Genomic DNA, 17084 nt, shown 5'->3' on the forward strand with positions numbered 1-17084 from the left:
GGCCGCGGCACTGGCACCCGAGGATGCGCACGAAGGCGCGCTTGAACTCCTTGCTGGAGCACGGGTAGATGATGGGGTTGAGGCAGCTGTTGAAGTAGCCCAGCCAGAACACCACCTTGAACACGGCGTCGGGGGGCTTCAGGGTGGAGAACAGGGAGCCTGCAGTGGGGAGGGGGTGGGCACGGGCAGAAAGACAGACAGCAGTTCGTGAGTTGCCGAGCTCTCTCGCCTCCGTAAGCTCCCTGAAAACGTTGCCCACCGGCCGCATTCCTGCCACCGGGCTTGCCCAGGCCAGTTCCTCTGCCTGGAACACTCGCCTTTCCGTTTATGTTTGTATATATGCATGGATTGAGTCAGGGTCTCGCTCTGTCGCCCAGGCGGGAGTGCAGTGGCACACTCACAACTTGCCACAGACTCGACTTCCTGGACTCAGGCTATCCTGTCTCAGCCTCCCCGGTAGCTGGGACTACAGACCTGCGCCACTACACCTGGCTAATTAAAAAAACAAGCAAAAACAGCTTTTTTTTTTTCTTGTAGAGAAGAGATCTTGCTATGTTGCCCAGGCTGGTCTCCAACTCCTGGCCTCAAGCAATCCTCCAAAGTGCTGGGATCACAGGTGTGAACCACTGTGCCGGGCTCCGTTTATTTTTTAAAAGTTTTTAATTTTATTTTTAGAGACAAAGTCTTGCTGTGTTGCCCAGGTTGTGGTGTAGTGGCACAACTACAACTCACTGCAGCCTCAAACTGGGCTCAAGGGATCCTCCTGCCTTGGCCTCCTGAGTAGCAGGGACTACAGATGCACGCCACCACCCCTAGTTAACTTTTAAAATTTCGTAGAGACAAGGTCTTGCTATATTGCCCAGGCTAGTCTTGAACTCCCGGACTCCAGTGATTGCTGGGATGACAGGCCTGTACCACCAAGCTCTGCCTTGCCTTTCCATTTCAAAATGAATGAATCCTACATTCGTTTTTAGCGTTAACCTCAGTAACTTCTCCTTTGTCCATGAAGCCGTCCCTGATTTAGCTAAATAGCCTTTAAGCTCCTATATCTATAGATTTCCTCAGGCAGCAAGTGCCATATTCAACCCAAGTGATACACTAATCACCCCCAATTGCACCTCTTTTGGGACTGGTGATGTGCTAGGCGCTTTACCTATATTAGTTTAGTTACAAAATGCCATGACATAGATGCTGATTTATTTCTGTGGCAAGAAGATTTATTAAAGACCCAAGTGTGAAGGGTAAAACTTTTTTTTTTTTTTTGAGTTGGAGTCTCATTCTGTTGCCCAGACTGGAGTGCAGTGGCATGCTCCCAGCCACCACATCCTTGACCTGTTGGGCACCGGTGATCCTTCCACCTCAACTTCCAAGTAGCCGGAACTACAGGCACGCACTACCACGCCCGGCTAATTTTTAAAAAATTTATTGTATAGATGAAGTCTCGCCAAGTTGCCCAGGCGGGTCTCGAACCCGCAGGTTCAGGCAATCCACTCTCCTCAGCCTCCCAAAGCTCTGGGATTACAGGCTGAGCCACTGAGCCTGGCTAGGGTAAAACTTTAAAGGTAAAAAAAAAAGCCACCCCACTCACAACCCTAGACAGATCATCAGGAAAAAAAAAAAAAAAGCCAACTTACTTAACACTTCAGAGGGATAAATCATGAGGCAAGAATGGAAGAAGTTATTGACAATGTCCAAAACAGTCAAGGGATTGATATTTAGAATATGTAAGGAACTCCTGCAAATCAGTAAGAAAAAGAGTGTTCCCAGTATAAACATGGGCAAAGAAAATGAACAGGCAATTTACACAACAGGAAACCCAAGGGCTGATGAGCATATGAGATGTCCAAAATATTAGGCAGTCAAATAAAATGAAAACCACAGCGATACAACATATCTGATAGGCTGACAAAAATTAGGAAGCTGCACAGTTCTAAGTGTAGGTAAGAGTATGGGAACATGGAGAGCCTTGTGTGTGGCTTGCGTGGGGCACAAGCTGTGCAGATGTTCTGGTGAAGATTCTGGCACACTTGGTCTAATTAAGTCTACACACACCTTGTGATCCAGCCATTCTGCTCCAGGGCACAAATCTCAAAAAATTTTCACAGGGTTTCTAAGGGGACATGAGGATACTCACGGCAGTATTGTCTGTGGTGACAGGGAGTTGGAGAAAACCTGGGTGTCTCTCCCTGGGAAAAACAGAATAAGGTAGACACATACTTGGAGATTAGGCAGTACTTAGAGGCACAGAAGGACATGTCCATATAGCAAAATGGAGAGCTCTTTTCTTTTCTTTTCTTTTCTTTTTTTGAGTTGGAGTCTCACTCTGTCGTCCAGACTGGAGTGCAGTGGCACACTCCCAGCCACTGCAGCCTCGACCTCCTGGGCTCCGGCGATACTTCTGCCTTAGCTTTCCAAGTAACTGGGACTACAGGTGCGTGCTACCACACCCGGCTAATTTTTTTGATTTATTGTAGAGATGAGGTCTCGCCAAGTTACCTAGGCAGATCTTGAACCCGCGGGCTCAGGCAATTCACTCACCTCGGCCTCCCAAAGTGCGGGATTACAGGCTGAGCCACCGAGCCCGGCCACTCTTTCTTTTTTTAAGAAACAGGATCTTGTTCTGTTGCCTAGGCTGAAGTACAGGCATGCCACCACACTTGGCTAATTTTTAAATTTTTTGTAGAGTCGAGGTCTTGCTTATATTGCCCAGGCTGGTCTTGAATTCTGGCCTCAGGCAATCCTACTTCAGCCTCTCAAAGTGATGGGATTACAAGCATGAGCCACCATGCCTGACCCAGAATGTAAAGATCTTAAATACATTGTTCTTTGTGAAAAAAGCAGGAAATAGAATGAGATTTATGACATTACACAATTTAAGTAACTCACCAAACTGCATGCATTTTGCAAAAACAGTTTCAAATTAAAAAACCATATTAAACACAGAATGTTTGCCTAGGGAGTTGGAGACAGAGGGAAATAGGGGTGAGGAATGGGAATGAGAATGTAACAAATCAGTAAGAGAGAGGTCTGGCATAGACTGATGATGAGTCGTTATGAATCAAGAAACGCGACTAACTGCCTCCTCTGAATTTGAGATCCAAAACCATTTTAGGGCAATATTAAATTAAAAACAATTTTCACTTTAGATATAGGGCAGCTGAAACTCGGAGAGGTTAAGTGTCTTGCCTCAGGCCACATAGCATATTTGTAATATAGCTGGGATTTAAACAAATTCTATTTGAATACAAAATGTTTTTTTTTTTTAAAAGATGCTATTGATACCACTCTTTGTGGAAAAATATAAAAAAGCAAAAATATTTTAAAAGCATACATAACTCTACAATGTCAAAATATCATATTTTGTGGTGCATGCACTTTCAGATTTTTTTCTATGTACATATTTAAACATTTTGGGCTGAGTGTGGTGGCTCACAACTGTAACCCCAGCACTTTGGAAGGCTGAGGCAAGAGGATTGCTTGAGCCCAGGGGTTTGAGATCAGTGTAGGCAGCGTAGTGAGACCCTGTCTGTACAAAACAAAATGCAACAAAAACAAAAAACCCCATAACAGAAATCATTTTTAAAAATGGCTTTTCACAACATTTTGTACCTTCAAACATGACCCTAACTGGGCCACACAGTCCATGGTATATCAATTTTCTCGTTTCTGTTTTATCTCCTCTGTCAGATAGGGAGCTTCTTGAGGGCCTGTGAAGTCCAACCATTTTGCAGATGGAGAAACTGAGGCTCAGAGGGAGTGACTGAAAATACCCGAAGTAGTAGCAGAATGCCAGTCTTAGATTCCAGTTGCCCTGGGGTTTCCTCCTGTGGCACTTCACCTTCTTGCTTATCTGAGGTCTAGCCTCTTGTTACAGGGGGCCTGACTCCTACTTCTCTGCTTGGCAACCCAGGGGTGGCCACTGCGGGAAGGTGGCTGGGCTCCTGGTGCAGGACCAAGCCAGTCAGGGGTTTAAACATGGAAAGAGGGTTATCCTTACCTGGATGTCAGTGCCAACCCTGACTACTAACCTCAGGGCAAATGTGGGAGAAGGCTGTGGCATCTTTGCTACCACTTCGGGGATTTTCAGCCACTCTCTTTGTGCCTCAATTTCTCCATCTGTAAGATGGTTGGACTTTGCAATTGCTAAAGCCTCTCCTTTCAGATAGTCTAGGAGTGTTCACTGTTCATTCAACAAATTGATTCAAAGATGATCCCACAAACCGGGCCCTCAGGAAGCTCCTTATCTGATACAGAAGATAAAACAGGAACATGAAAATTGATATACCATAGACTGTGTGACCCGGTTAGAGTTGTGTTTGAAGGTACAAAATGTTCTGAAAATATTCTAGGCTTGCTCTAGGTGAGGCTGGTGAGGGTGCCATCTTGTGGTCTGATTTGTGACAACGCCCACACCACTAGGTTTGCGTTCCACCAATGGAGATACTTTATTGGATTCAGAAAAAAAAAAATGTGCAAAAAAAATTCAGCTGAAATGCAACGAGGGTGCATGAACACCTTGTATCCCATGACGGAGGTGAGATGTCTCTGTCCACAAGATGGGCTTGTTTCTGTCACTGAACCTAAAGAGCGTAGGAAACTGGTCTTGACAAGATGGGAAAGTGGAGAGTAAAAATTTGGAGACATGGAGAGAAGGAGGTAAAGCTTGGAAGCCTTGTGCGTGACCTGGGGGAGGGTACACGCTGATGAGTGTGTGTACAGGTGGCACATTGCCTTGCATGAGAACATGTGGGGCCCAGGGTAAAGTCGTGGGGCCAAAAGCAGAGAGACTTTAGAGCAGGACAGCGTGTTTGTTGAGGACACACTTGTCGCTTTTCTTGGTGCCAACCCTGCTGAAGATGGTAGTGAGATAGTAAGTGGATTAACGGGCATGCGGCCCGAGAGAGCAGTTCTTTTAAAGGATACACAAATGACAAGGATGCTAATAGCTAATGTCCACCATAGCACTGTTATATCGCATGTGTGCTATCCAGGCTCTGTGCTGAACTCTTTACACCATTAGCTTATTTATTTATTTGGAGGCAGGGTGTCATTCTGTTGCCCAGGTTGGAGTGCAGTGGCGTAAGCATAGCTCACTGCAGCCTCAAATTCCTGGGCTCAAGCGAGCCTCCTGCCTCAGCCTCTTGAGTAGCTGAGACTATAGTGAGCATGCTCATGTCATGCTCACTGCCAAACCCTTTTTGTGAGGGAGTAGATATGGAGGTCTTGCTTTTTTGCCCAGGCTGATCTTGAACTCCCAGCCTCAAGCAGTTCTCCTGCCTTGGCCTCGCAGAGTGCTAGGATTAGAGGCATGAGCCACCTCGCTTGGCTAATTTTCTTCCAAGCTACTCTGTAAGACCATAGCTCTAAGGATTGTTCAGCCACATATAAAGAGGTGAGGCCAACTTTTTCGTGAGTGTTTACAGCCACAGTTTGGATTTGGGTTCCTTAGACTGTTTATTCTTCTACAAAGAAGGCCATTTTTTGGCCCTTGGTTGATTTAGGCAGTGTGGTCGAGTGGGATGGATCCCAGGGTTTGGGATGACACAGACCCGTATTGAGTTCCTTCCTTAGGTTTTGACTGTTTGACTTTAAAAAAAGAGTAAATCAGTCCTCTTAGCTGCTATTTTCTCATCTGTAAAATGGGGAGAATATCTGTTTCAGAGAGTTCTTGTGAACCCATGAAAATATCCACGTAAAATACTCGACACAGAGTCTGGTACCTTGAAAATAATAATAAATGGTGGACATTTTCCAAATATACTTTATATTCCGGCCCAGGCATCCTTCTGCAGGAACTCTGCTCTGCTGACCCCACCCAACTCAGAGCACCTTCTTGGCACCCACAGGACTCGTCCAAGCAGCTCCTATTGTGTTTGCTTGAACATGATTCCTTCTGGGCAGGAACCATATCTTCATTTCTTTTCTTTCCCCCTCTAGATTTGTATGTTTTTATTATAAAAGTGATATGTGCTGAATTAAAAATTTACATATTGCAGACTATTAAGTATAGGATGAAACTTCTTTCTCCATTCAAGCAGAAGAGCCAGAGTTAACCGTTTTGTTTTTAACCCTTCTAGATTTTTTAAAAAATGGAATCATACCCCACACAGCTTTCCCCAGATGGCTCTCTTTGCTTAGACTATGTATAAGCTAGTTCCCCATGTCTGGGCATATGGTGCAGCTTCCCCCTCTCCCATCCCCCGAGAGCTGCATTGAATCCCACTGTCTGAATATATAGGAGTTTAGTTAACGCCTTCTCTAATGATAGTCAAGTAAGTGATTGCCAACTTTTGGTTGTTACGGACTGCAATGATGAAAAGCCTCCTGCATTTCACTTTTTGCATGTTTGAGTGTTTCTGGAGAATAAATTTGCACACGAGGAACCACTGGGTAGTAACCTCAAAGGGGACACTAACCCTCAAAGGGTTAAGACTCACCCATCTGGAGTCTAGGGCTTTTTAAGCACCTTCACTTTGCCACAGGGGTTACCATTTCCTTTCCTTAACATGATCCTTTGAGTCAATTAACTTATGGTATCTAAACTAACTTCTTTTGAAGGAAGACTTCTATCACTTTTTTAGTGTATTTTTTATGTATTTATTTGGAATCAGTGTCTTACTCTGTTGCTCAAACTGGAGTACCATGGCACAATCATGGCTCATCGCAGCCTCGGCCTCAAGGGCTCAGGTGATTCTTCTGCCTCAGCCTCCCAAGTAGCTGGGACTACAGGCACTAGCCACCACGCTACCTAATTTTTTTTTTTTTTTAATTCTAAAACTGTTTTTGTAGGGATGAGTTCTTGCTATGTTGACTAGGTTGTTCTCAAACTCCTGGGCTCAAGGGATCCTCCTGCCTTGGCCTCTCAAAGTGCTGGGATGATATTCTATCACTATTTTAAAACCTGCACCATTTGCTAGAAATAAAACATCATGGCAGAGAAAAATAAGTGAAAAGAAAATAATAGATGCAATAGTATAGATGCAGCCCTGAGAAAACACATAAGGGAGGCCCCATGGTCTTACTCTGATGCCGCCTGGAAGCCTCTTGCTTAGCCTTGTTAAGCAGATGAAATGGGACAACACTTATCAGTGACAGGGTCTCACTCTGAGTGAGATCATAGATCACCAAAGCCTTGAGCTCCTGGGCTCAGGTGATCCTCCCACCTCAGCCTGCTGAATAGCTGAGACTACTGATGTATGCCACCACACCCAGTTAATTTAATTTAATTTTGGGGGGCGGTTAGAGATGAAGTCTTGCTATGTTGCCGGGGTTGGTCTCAAACTCCTGGCCTCAAGCAATCTTCCTACCTTGGCCTCCCAAAGTGCTGGGATTACAGACGTGGGTCACTGAGCTTGTCCAAGACATCACTTTTGAAATGGCTTAGTGGGGTTGAAAGCTTTTGAAGAGGCGTTTCTATTATTTTGCCCCCTTTTTTTCTGAGGGTGGGGTGGGTCGGGGACAGTAGGGGGGATAAAGCAAGGAACAGATGTTGCCGTGAGTCCACCAGTCATTTGGGCTTTGAGAGTTCAAGGGCGACTTAGAGGGATTGAGAAGTGCAGGACCAAAGGCTAAGGCAGGGCAGAATCTACACAGGGCGAAACCCAGCCGGTGGTCCCAGCAGGTCACCCTTAAGGGTGTGTACTGTTCAACAAATCCGAACAGTAAACAATGAATAGGGACGGTCTCAACCCTCTGTGAACCTCCAGTCCTCAAAATCACAGGGCGTGATTTTAGAATGATAGCCTACTACTTAACAAGCGCTTACTCTATGGCAGGCACTGGGCCCAAGGCTTAACCACGGCTCATGGGTTACTTGACCTTCAGCGTCTTATGACTGTGCCCTGCCCAGCTCTAGGGGGCACCATTCACACTGCTGTCTACCCCGCACCTTAGTAGTGACTGTGTCCAGCCTGCATGCACGGGCCTGGGGCCACGCTTATTACATTCAGGGGGAAGAGACATTCAGATTGGACAGGGGAGTTGCCCGAGGCCACAGGGCTAGTGGGTAATAGAGTTAGAATCTGAAGCCAGGCAGCTGCTAACAGAGGCTGTTAATCATCAGCAACACAATTCACAGGAAAACAAAACGTTCACGCTTATGAGTATAAAGGACAGAACAATAGACACTGGAACATCGTCTGGGATAATCCTTGAGTGGAAGAATTATGGGCGGATTTTCCTTCTCTGTGCTTTTCGGTGTTTTCCAAATTTTCTCCATAAACATGAATTGCTTCTGTAACTGGGAAAAATCCAATGACTATTATTTGAAAGCTAAAAACCAAACAAGCCAAAAGATGCTGTGCTTACTGGGTCCCCACTTTGTGCAGCCAACTCTCTTAGGTCCTATTTCAGTTAATTCCCACAACAGTTCTGTGAACAGAGTGGGGTTATGCCCATTTGGCAGATGAAGAAACAGAGACCCAGAGAGACAGCCGCAACAGACCAGGGTCTCCCACAGGTGAGAGGAAGAGAGGCTTGAAATGGATTCTTTTGTTGTTAAGCCCACAGCCCTCTCGTTAGTTCCCAAGGTGCCTATTCCCTGCCCCCACCTTATCTCCTTACTGTGGGGCTTAAATGGGGGAATCTTTTTATTGTTTACATACCCCTACCTCTATGGGCCTTCACTCAATATTGGCTGAAGGAATGGACCAATGAATAGGCTTGGAGACTGCAGCAAGGCTCGGGGACCCAAAGCGTCTTTTATCTGGCCCACAAAATGCCAGCACTGGGCTGAGTTGTTTCTTTCTGCACCGCACCTGGCTCATTTATTTATTAATAATATGGTGTCTCACTCTGATGCCCAGGCTGGGATACAGTGGTGTGATCATAGCTCACTGAAGCCTTTACCCCCTGGGCTCCTGCGATCCTCCTGCTTCAGCCTCCCAAGTAGTTAGGACTACAGGCATGTAAGACCACACACAGCTAATTTTTTGTAGAGACAAGGTCTTGCCTGAACTGGTCTTGAATTCCTAGCCTCAAGTAATCCTCTCGCCTCAGCCTTCCAAAGCTCTGGGATTACAGGCATGAGCTACTGTGCTCATCTGTGGGCCCTAACATCCCTCTAGGCCCTGACATTCTGGGACTCTGGGATTATACATTTGATTTGATTGACTTCACAGTAAACATCAAGTCGATAACCTCAGGGGAGCCAGTGGGTAGCAAAACCATTTTGGTCAGCTTGTAAATGGAGTGGAACTCCTTTTAAACGTGGCTCTTATTAGAAGCATTTGGCTACATCTTCAGCCAAACCAAGTTTCCCCAGCTGAAGCAGTCTGGCCCAATAAAAACTAGAAAAAAACAGAATACTTGCTAATTCTTTCAGCACCAGCTTTGTAAAAGGTTTCCTTGGATTTGAAAATTCCCTTCGAGGTTTTTCCATTTTCATTTGCCTCTTAACCGTGGAATAAGATCATAAATGTGTCCAACAAATACAGTGGCTTTGGGGCCAATAGAGCCATGCTAAGTTTAAAAGCAAATGCTGAAAACAGTGATAGTTACTAGAACCACCTTTTACAATAACTGGTTCCCAAACCAGTTATTCGCTACTATGTTTACAAACATCCTCTAATTTAATCCTTCTGGAAGCCTTGCTACTATGTGTTTTACTATACAGATGAGGAAACTGAGGCTTAAGAGGTTAACAAGGTTACATGCCTTCTTAGTGGTGGGCTAGGATTAAAAATCTATCTCTGAAGCCTGGGCTCTTACTCATTGTTTAATGATGATAAAAGGAGCATTTATTCATTTCCTTGAACACTAGTCAGTCTCTCCCTTAACAGGAATAATTTCTCTGCTGAATTGTCAAAGCACTTTTTCTGAACTTGAAATGTGGCATTTATCCCTTTCGACCTTGGTTTACAGTTGCTTAGGTCTATGCCTCATCTCTGATTAGACTGTGAACGTCTAGAAAATAGGGTTCATGTCTGATCCTTCTCTCTCTGCCCAAAGCCTAGCACAGTGCCTGACATGTGACAAGCATTCAGCCAATCCATGTTACATGAATAATAGTGATCAAAATAATAAAACTGAAATATGTTAGCCCTTGGATATGCTAAGTGAGGTTCGTGGATAAGTAGCTCTTGGGTTCTTGCTAGAAATGCAGAATCTCTAATTCAGCGCATCAGAATCTTTTTTTGTTTGTTTGAGATGGGATTTTGCTAGTTGCCAAGTTGGTCTTGAACTCCTGGGCTCAAGTGATCCTCCTGTCTCAGCCTCCTGAGTAGCTGGACTATAGGTGCATACCACTGAGTCCACCTCAGAATTTGCTTTTTGTTTTATTTTATTTTTTTTTTTAGTTGGAGTCTCACTCTGTTGCCCAGACTGGAGTGCAGTGGCCGCTCCCAGCCACCGCAGCCTCACCTGCTGGGCTCCGGCGATCCTTCCGCCTCAGCCTTTCGAGTAGCCGGAATTACAGGCACGCGCTACCATGCCCGGCTGATTTTTTAAATTTATTGTAGAGATGAGGTCTCACCAAGTTGCCCAGGCGGGTCTTGAACCCACAGGCTCAGGCAATCCACTCATCTCAGCCTCCCAAAGTGTGGGATTATAGGCTGAGCCACTGAGCCCGGCTAGAATTTCCTTTTTAAAAAGATCCTGAGGTGAGAAGTATTGCCTTTGCCCCTATTACAATTTTATTTTTAAAAATTGTTTTCCTTTGTATCTTGGAACTCATGGGTGAGCAAAGGCTGGGCTGAAAGCCACCTCACATGGAATTGACTCTTACCCCCAATTCTCCAGTGGCCCCTATAGTTTATAGGATAAAGTTCAACCGCTTGGGCTGGAATTTAAGACCGTTCAACTTGGCTGCAATGGATTGATGCTTTGCAACATGTGTTGACGTTTCTGGCCTGCTTCCCTTTATTCACACTGTCTATTTGTCTGAGATGACTGTTCCTCTCCCCTCCTCCTCTTCTCCATCCTGTCCAGGCCTGGCTCAAACTCCTTCTTCCCAGAACCACTTTTCTCTGAAGTGTGACAGCAAAAGGAAAGAATGAACAGTCTGTGAAGACCTGCTAAGATTAGGTGGCTGGCACACTTTACCTAATTTTATCTTCACAATGGGAAGGAGGGGTGAGTTCTTTAATTCTCAATGTACAAACGTGAAAATCAAAGCTTAGAGTATATGGAACTCACCCGATGTGACACAGCTATAAGTTGTAGCATTAGAATTCAAACCCAAATCTACCTGGCCACAAAGTCATTGCCATAATATTCAATGTTGTCTCTAGACTCTGAGAACACTTTTGGGATGGGAAAGGAACATGTATAAATCAGGAAGGTTAGAATTGTTTTTAAATAGTTTTTTTTTACTGATATATTTACATATATTTTATCTGGCTGTTAAAATGCAAGTGTTTAGAAGTCAAGCATTTTGTGTCACTCTACCCAAGTGATTCTTAAGCTGACAATACTGGTGTAGCAGCTAATGTAGCACCATGTGATTCTGGGGACTCACAGGCCTGCTGAACCCCTTCCCTGCATATCTGGAAGGTACTGTCCCTCAATGAAGAGTCTCTGCTCTCCTCGCCACAGATTTCTGCCATAATGGCTGTTGAACTTATTTATTGAAGGATCTGTCTTCCTTGCTCACACTCACCTTGATCAATCTTACGTGTCTTGGTTTCTCTAGCACCCAACACAGAACCTGGCTTATGGTGAATGTGTAAAAATACTTTCTGAGCACACACCCTCCTTTTCATGTGCCTAATCCAGCATGGGGGTCTTAGCAGGTGCTGAGTAAGTAGTTGTTGACTGATTCCTCTGCTTGTATTTTGATTCCTTCCTCTTCCTTACTTATCTAAATAGTAACCATGTGCCAACACCCAGCTCAGTTCCCATCTCCTCCCTGAAGGCCTCCCTGACTGCTCCAGACCCCTTCTTTATTTCCCATAAAACAGAGGCCATAGTACCTGGGTTAGTATAAAATGCCATTGTTAAAGGATTGTCTCTTGTCTCTTCAGGCATTGTAAAAGCTCCTTGAAGATGGGGTGAGTGTCTTATACTTCTAGCACAGGACTGGGTGTGCGGTCAGTGCCCACCAATTACCCACTGATTAATTGATCAACCCATTCCAACTTCTAGTAGGGAGCTACCTCCTGGCACAGGCCCAGAGCAGAAAGCAGATGGGATGAAATGGTTTTTGCACTTGAGTCCACCATCAATGCCAAACCGAGTTTGTTCCATGATTTGACCTCAATGGAAATAGCAGTTTCCCTGCAGAATACGTTTAGAAGCTGAGCATTGGTGGAACTTATCATGAAGAATCTATAAAACTTTATAAAGGGTCATAAAAAAGACATCTATAAATGGAGTGACATAGCTTGCTTTTGTATAGGAAGTCCCTATCCAAGATACGTTCAGTTTGCCCCCAATTAATCTGAAAATTCAAAAATAATCTCATTAAGCAGATGTGTGCAGTGTGTGTGTGTGTGTGTGTGTGTGTGTGTGTGTGTGTGTGTAGGTATGTGTGTGTGTAGAAGTAAATGATTCAACATCAAATATATAGAAGAATATGGAACTTGAAAGAATAGCCATGAGAAAAATATCCAGGTCAACTGAAATAAAGAGAGAATAATGATGGGGGATGGGTATGAGGAAATGGGTCAACTCACCCCTGTAGATATTAAGACCTATCATACAATCATAATAATTAAAACAATGCTGGCTCAGTCTGTAACTCCAGCACTTTGGGAGGCTGTGGCGAGTGGATTGCCTGAGCCCGTGGGTTCAAGACCAGCCCAGGCAACTTGATGAGACCTCGTCTCTACAATAAATAAAAAAAATTAGCCGGACATGGTAGCATGCACCTGTAGTTTTGGCTACTTGGAAGGTTGAAGTGGAAGGATCGTCGGAGCCCAGCAGGTTGACACTGGGATGGCTGTAAGCATGCCACTGCACTCCAGCCTGGGCGTCAGAGCGAGACTCCAATTCACAAACAAAAACAAAAGCAAAACAATGCTAGGACAGGAAGGAAAACATAGAAATATCAATGAGATTATGTAAGTTTAGAACGAGAACCAAATAGCCATGAGATTTTATGTCATTTCAATGCTCATGGGGAAAAAAATAGATTCGTCTTGAGTAGTGTTGGAACAACATGATAACTATTTAGAAAGAAATAAGACTGGACCCCCTACTTTGTTTCTTACATCAAAATAAACTTAGATCCAATATTTTAAATGTAAAAATTATTAAAATATTAGAAAATATAATATTGAAATAGGAAATACTTTTTTAAAGCACAAATGAAGTTCAGGACCTGTGAAGAAATGTATCGGTGAATTTGTCTAGACATTTCTATAAGGCTGCAAGCTTCAAAAACAAGGTAAAAGATGAAATGAGATAAATATTTGTAATTCAAATGAAAGTAAGAGGAATAATGTTTCTAATACACAAAGCTCCCTTTCAAATCAATAAGAGAAAAACAACTCAATAGAAAACAAAGCAAATAACAAGAATAAGTATTAATGCAAAATATAGAATGTCTGTATCAAATAAGTAATGCCTTACCAAATAAATAATGCAAATTAAAAAGCAGAAAAATATTTTAGTTCTATTAATTTGGAAGATATTTTTAAAAGTTTTTCTGCTTGATTTGGCAAGGATGTGAGAAAGCAGACATTGTCATATGATCTGGGTGGAGACATAAATTTTGGCTGGAAAATTGCCATTCTCTAATAAAATTAAAATGAGCATGGCTTTTGATCTAAGTATTTGACATTCAGAAATTTATCCTACAGAAGTATTGTTGAAAGGAAGCAAAGATGAAAGTATAAGAAACTGCAGTATTGTTCCCCCAATAGGAAATCATTTAAATTTCCAATAATAGGGGACTGTGAAATAAACCATGGGGCAGTCACACAATGAAAAAAAAAAACCATTCATCTCTTAAAATGGTAAGCTAAGCTGACAATGGAATGATGTCAATTATGTCTATGAAAGAATTAGGCATAGAAAAGCAAATTTCAGGAGAGACTGCTTAGTGTGATGTTATTTCTAAAAAAAAAAAAAAAAGACCTCTGTATTTGTGTTTTAGCATATTTACAGAGGGGGAGAAAAAGGTGAATATATACCAAACTGTCCGTAGTGGTTATTTATGGAAGATGGGTTTACGGGAAAATTTTCACTTTGTATTTAAAATTCTTTTTGTGATGAACAAACAAATACTGCTTTTGTATTAAGGAAGAGAGAGAGAGAGAGAGAGAGAGAGAGGTGGAGGAGAGAGAAAGGAGAAAGTGAGAGAGAGAGAGGGCAGAGAGACAGAGCAGAAGGAAAGAGAGAGGAAGTAGAGAGAAGGGGAGAGAGAAGGAGAGGAAGAATAGAAGGAAAGATAGAGAAGAAAAGAGAGAGAAAGGAAAGAGAATGGAAGGAGAGAGAAAAGAGGGAGAGAGGAAGAAGAGAGAAAAGAAAGAGTGAGAGAGAGAGGGAAAGAGTGAGAGAGCAGAAGGAGAAAGAAGGAGAGGAAGGAGGTAGAGAAGGAGAGAGAGTAAGGAGAGAGAGAGAGGATGGAAAGAGAATGGAAGGAGTGAGAAGAAGAGGCAAAGAGGGAGAGAGGAAGGAGGGAGAGAAAGAGGAAGAAGAGAGAGGGGAAGGGGAGAGAGAGAGGAGAGTAAGGAGAGAGGGAGTGAGAGAGAGAGGAAGAAAAGAGAATGGAAGGAGAGAGGAAGATGCAAGAGAGGAAGGTTAGAGAGAGAGATACTGGGATTGAGGGAGGGACAAAGGTTGAAACTACAGGAAGGGGAAAAGGGCCGGCAAGGACTAGTAGCTGGCAGCCGTTGTCTTTCTGGGCTCCAGCTCTCCATGTACCAAACAAGGGGATTGCATTAGCTGTCGGGGGCCCCTTCTTTCTCTGACTCTAAGCCTCTCACCCTTGCCCTTTAGAGGTGGAATGGGAATTTAGGGAAAAGGTACAACCACGCCTCCAGCCAGAGTTTCTTTGAGAGGAGGAAGGAGAGGATGGACAAACAGGCTTGTACAACCCCAGGTGCTTCCTTCCGCGATAGCAAGAGAACCTGCCGGCTCGCTGGGAGGCCAGTGTGTTTTTGGATGGAGGGCTCTGAGAGAGAGCAGAGACCATTTCCAGCACTGGGGAATCAGACGGTAAAACGTGGAGACTGGGCCGTGTAGGCCTTCAGGCTCCATGCGATCCCTTCCGCCCTGTCTCTCAGCAGCTGCTGGCTGGTTTGCCTGCCCTCCTCTTTCTGACTCATCCCTTTGTTCTGTCTCTAGGGCGTCTTGTCTTTTCACGAGGGCCCTCTCTTGCCTCTTTCTATCCTGAGAGCCAAGCAGGTTGCCTGGCACCATGAATACTGTGTAATGAAAGGATCAGTCTTTGCTGCCGAAGGTGCACTGCTTTCCAGATTCCAGCAAGGTGGGGCTTTATCCTGCTTCTCCATCTTGGTCTACAAGGGATGCTGTGAAGTGAGCCTGAAATTCCTGTCCTCTCTCAGAGCTCAAGGCTCCTTGTGGAAACCTTCCAGATGAAAGTGTCTGGAGTACAATTCATTGCTCAACTCGGAGATGTCCTATAGGACACTGAGCTGGGTGGGCTTGCTGTTGCTACACAACAAGCTTTCTGAGAGATCCAGAAAAAAGCATCTGAATGTGTTCAATATCATTGCCTAGCAATGTTTATGTCCGTGTAGCCCAGATGTAGCTGGGAGCCTTCCTGTCCCTTGAAAGGAAGGTGAGATGACCTCCTATATCCCTTTTCTATAACCCTGGGAGCTCTGAGTCCTCTCTCAGAGTCTCTGGATTCTTGGAGTGGGGCAGGGGACTAAGTTCAATCTGGCCTCTCTTGTCTCTTGGGCTCCATTTCCCTTGATGGTGTCCTCTGCTTATACCATATTGAGGCAGTGATTCCACAACAGACAAATCACCCACACCAAGTGCGATGGACTATATGTTTGTATCCTCCTAAAACCCATGTGCTGAAGCCCTATTCCCCATGTGATGGTATTAGGAGGTGGGGCCTTTGAGTGGCAATTAGATCATGAGGGTAGAACCTTCAAAAATGAGATTAGTGCCCCTATAAAATAGGTCCCAGAGAGCTCTCTAACCCTCTTTCCTTCTTGTCAGGCTACAACAAGAAGGTGGCCATCTGCTACCTGGAAGATAGCCCTCACCAGAACCCAACCATGCTGGCACCCTGATCTCATACTTCTGCTTCCAGAATTGTGAGAAAGAAATTTGCCTTTTATAAGCTGCCTGGCCTATGACACCTTGTCACAGCAGCCTAAACAGACTTAGACACCAAGCATTTAGGAGAACTACTTAATGCTGTGTTGTCTGGCCCACTCCTTGCCGTCTCCATCTCTGGTCCTCTCTCTTTCCCTCCCAGATTGTTCTAGGGGTTCCACATTCTTGAGACAAGCATTTCTGCTCTCTCTTCTGGCAGCTTTGGCATAAGCCTTGTTAAGACTGATGGGGAGGGGAGAATTTGGGATGGGGATGGTGTGAGATAGGTTTCATTTTTCCTTCCTTCCTTCCTTCCTTCCTTCCTTCCTTCCTTCCTTCCTTCCTTCCTTCCTTCTTTCCTTCTTTCCTCCCTCCCTCCCTCCCTCTTTCCCTCCTTCTCTCCCTCTCTCCCTCCTTTCTTTCTTTCCTCCCTCTCTTTCCCTTCCTTTCTTCCTTCTTTCTTTTTTTAAAATTTTTTTTTGAGTTGGGGTCTCATGCTGTTGCCCAGGCTAGAGTGCAGTGACCTGATCCCTGCTCACCACAGCCTTGACCTCCTGGGCTCAGGCAATCCTTTCACCTCCCAAGTAGCTGGGACTCAGGTAGCCACCACACCTGGCTAATTTTTGTATTTTTTGTAGAGATGAGATCTTGCTATGTTACCTAGACTGGTCTTGAACTTCTAAATTCAAGTGAGGCCGGGCTCGGTGGCTCAGCCTGTAATCCTGCGCCTTTGGGAGGCTGAGGTGAGTGGATTGCCTGAGCCCGTGGGTTCGAGACCCGCCTGGGCAGCGAGACCTCATCTCTAAATAAATCAAAAGATCAGCCAGGCATGGTAGCGCATGCCTGTAATTCCGGCTACTTGGAAGGCTGAGGCAGAAGGATCACTGGAGCCCAGCAGGTCGAGGCTG

General features: G+C 44.6%; 1 protein-coding gene across 1 annotated transcript in view; it reads right to left on the reverse strand.

The window, feature by feature from the left end:
* ADRA1B (adrenoceptor alpha 1B) overlaps positions 1–17084 on the reverse strand; it is a 53490-nt gene that overhangs the window by 1230 nt on the left and 35176 nt on the right. Inside the window, exon 2 of the mRNA XM_008057637.2 lies at positions 4–159. Within this exon, the coding sequence (XP_008055828.1) occupies positions 4–159 (156 nt within the window). The remainder of the gene's footprint in view (positions 1–3; positions 160–17084) is intronic.

Source organism: Carlito syrichta, unplaced genomic scaffold (genome assembly GCF_000164805.1).
Source record: "Carlito syrichta isolate Samal-C Ts95f unplaced genomic scaffold, Tarsius_syrichta-2.0.1 Scaffold303084, whole genome shotgun sequence".
NCBI classification, from domain to species: domain Eukaryota; kingdom Metazoa; phylum Chordata; class Mammalia; order Primates; family Tarsiidae; genus Carlito; species Carlito syrichta.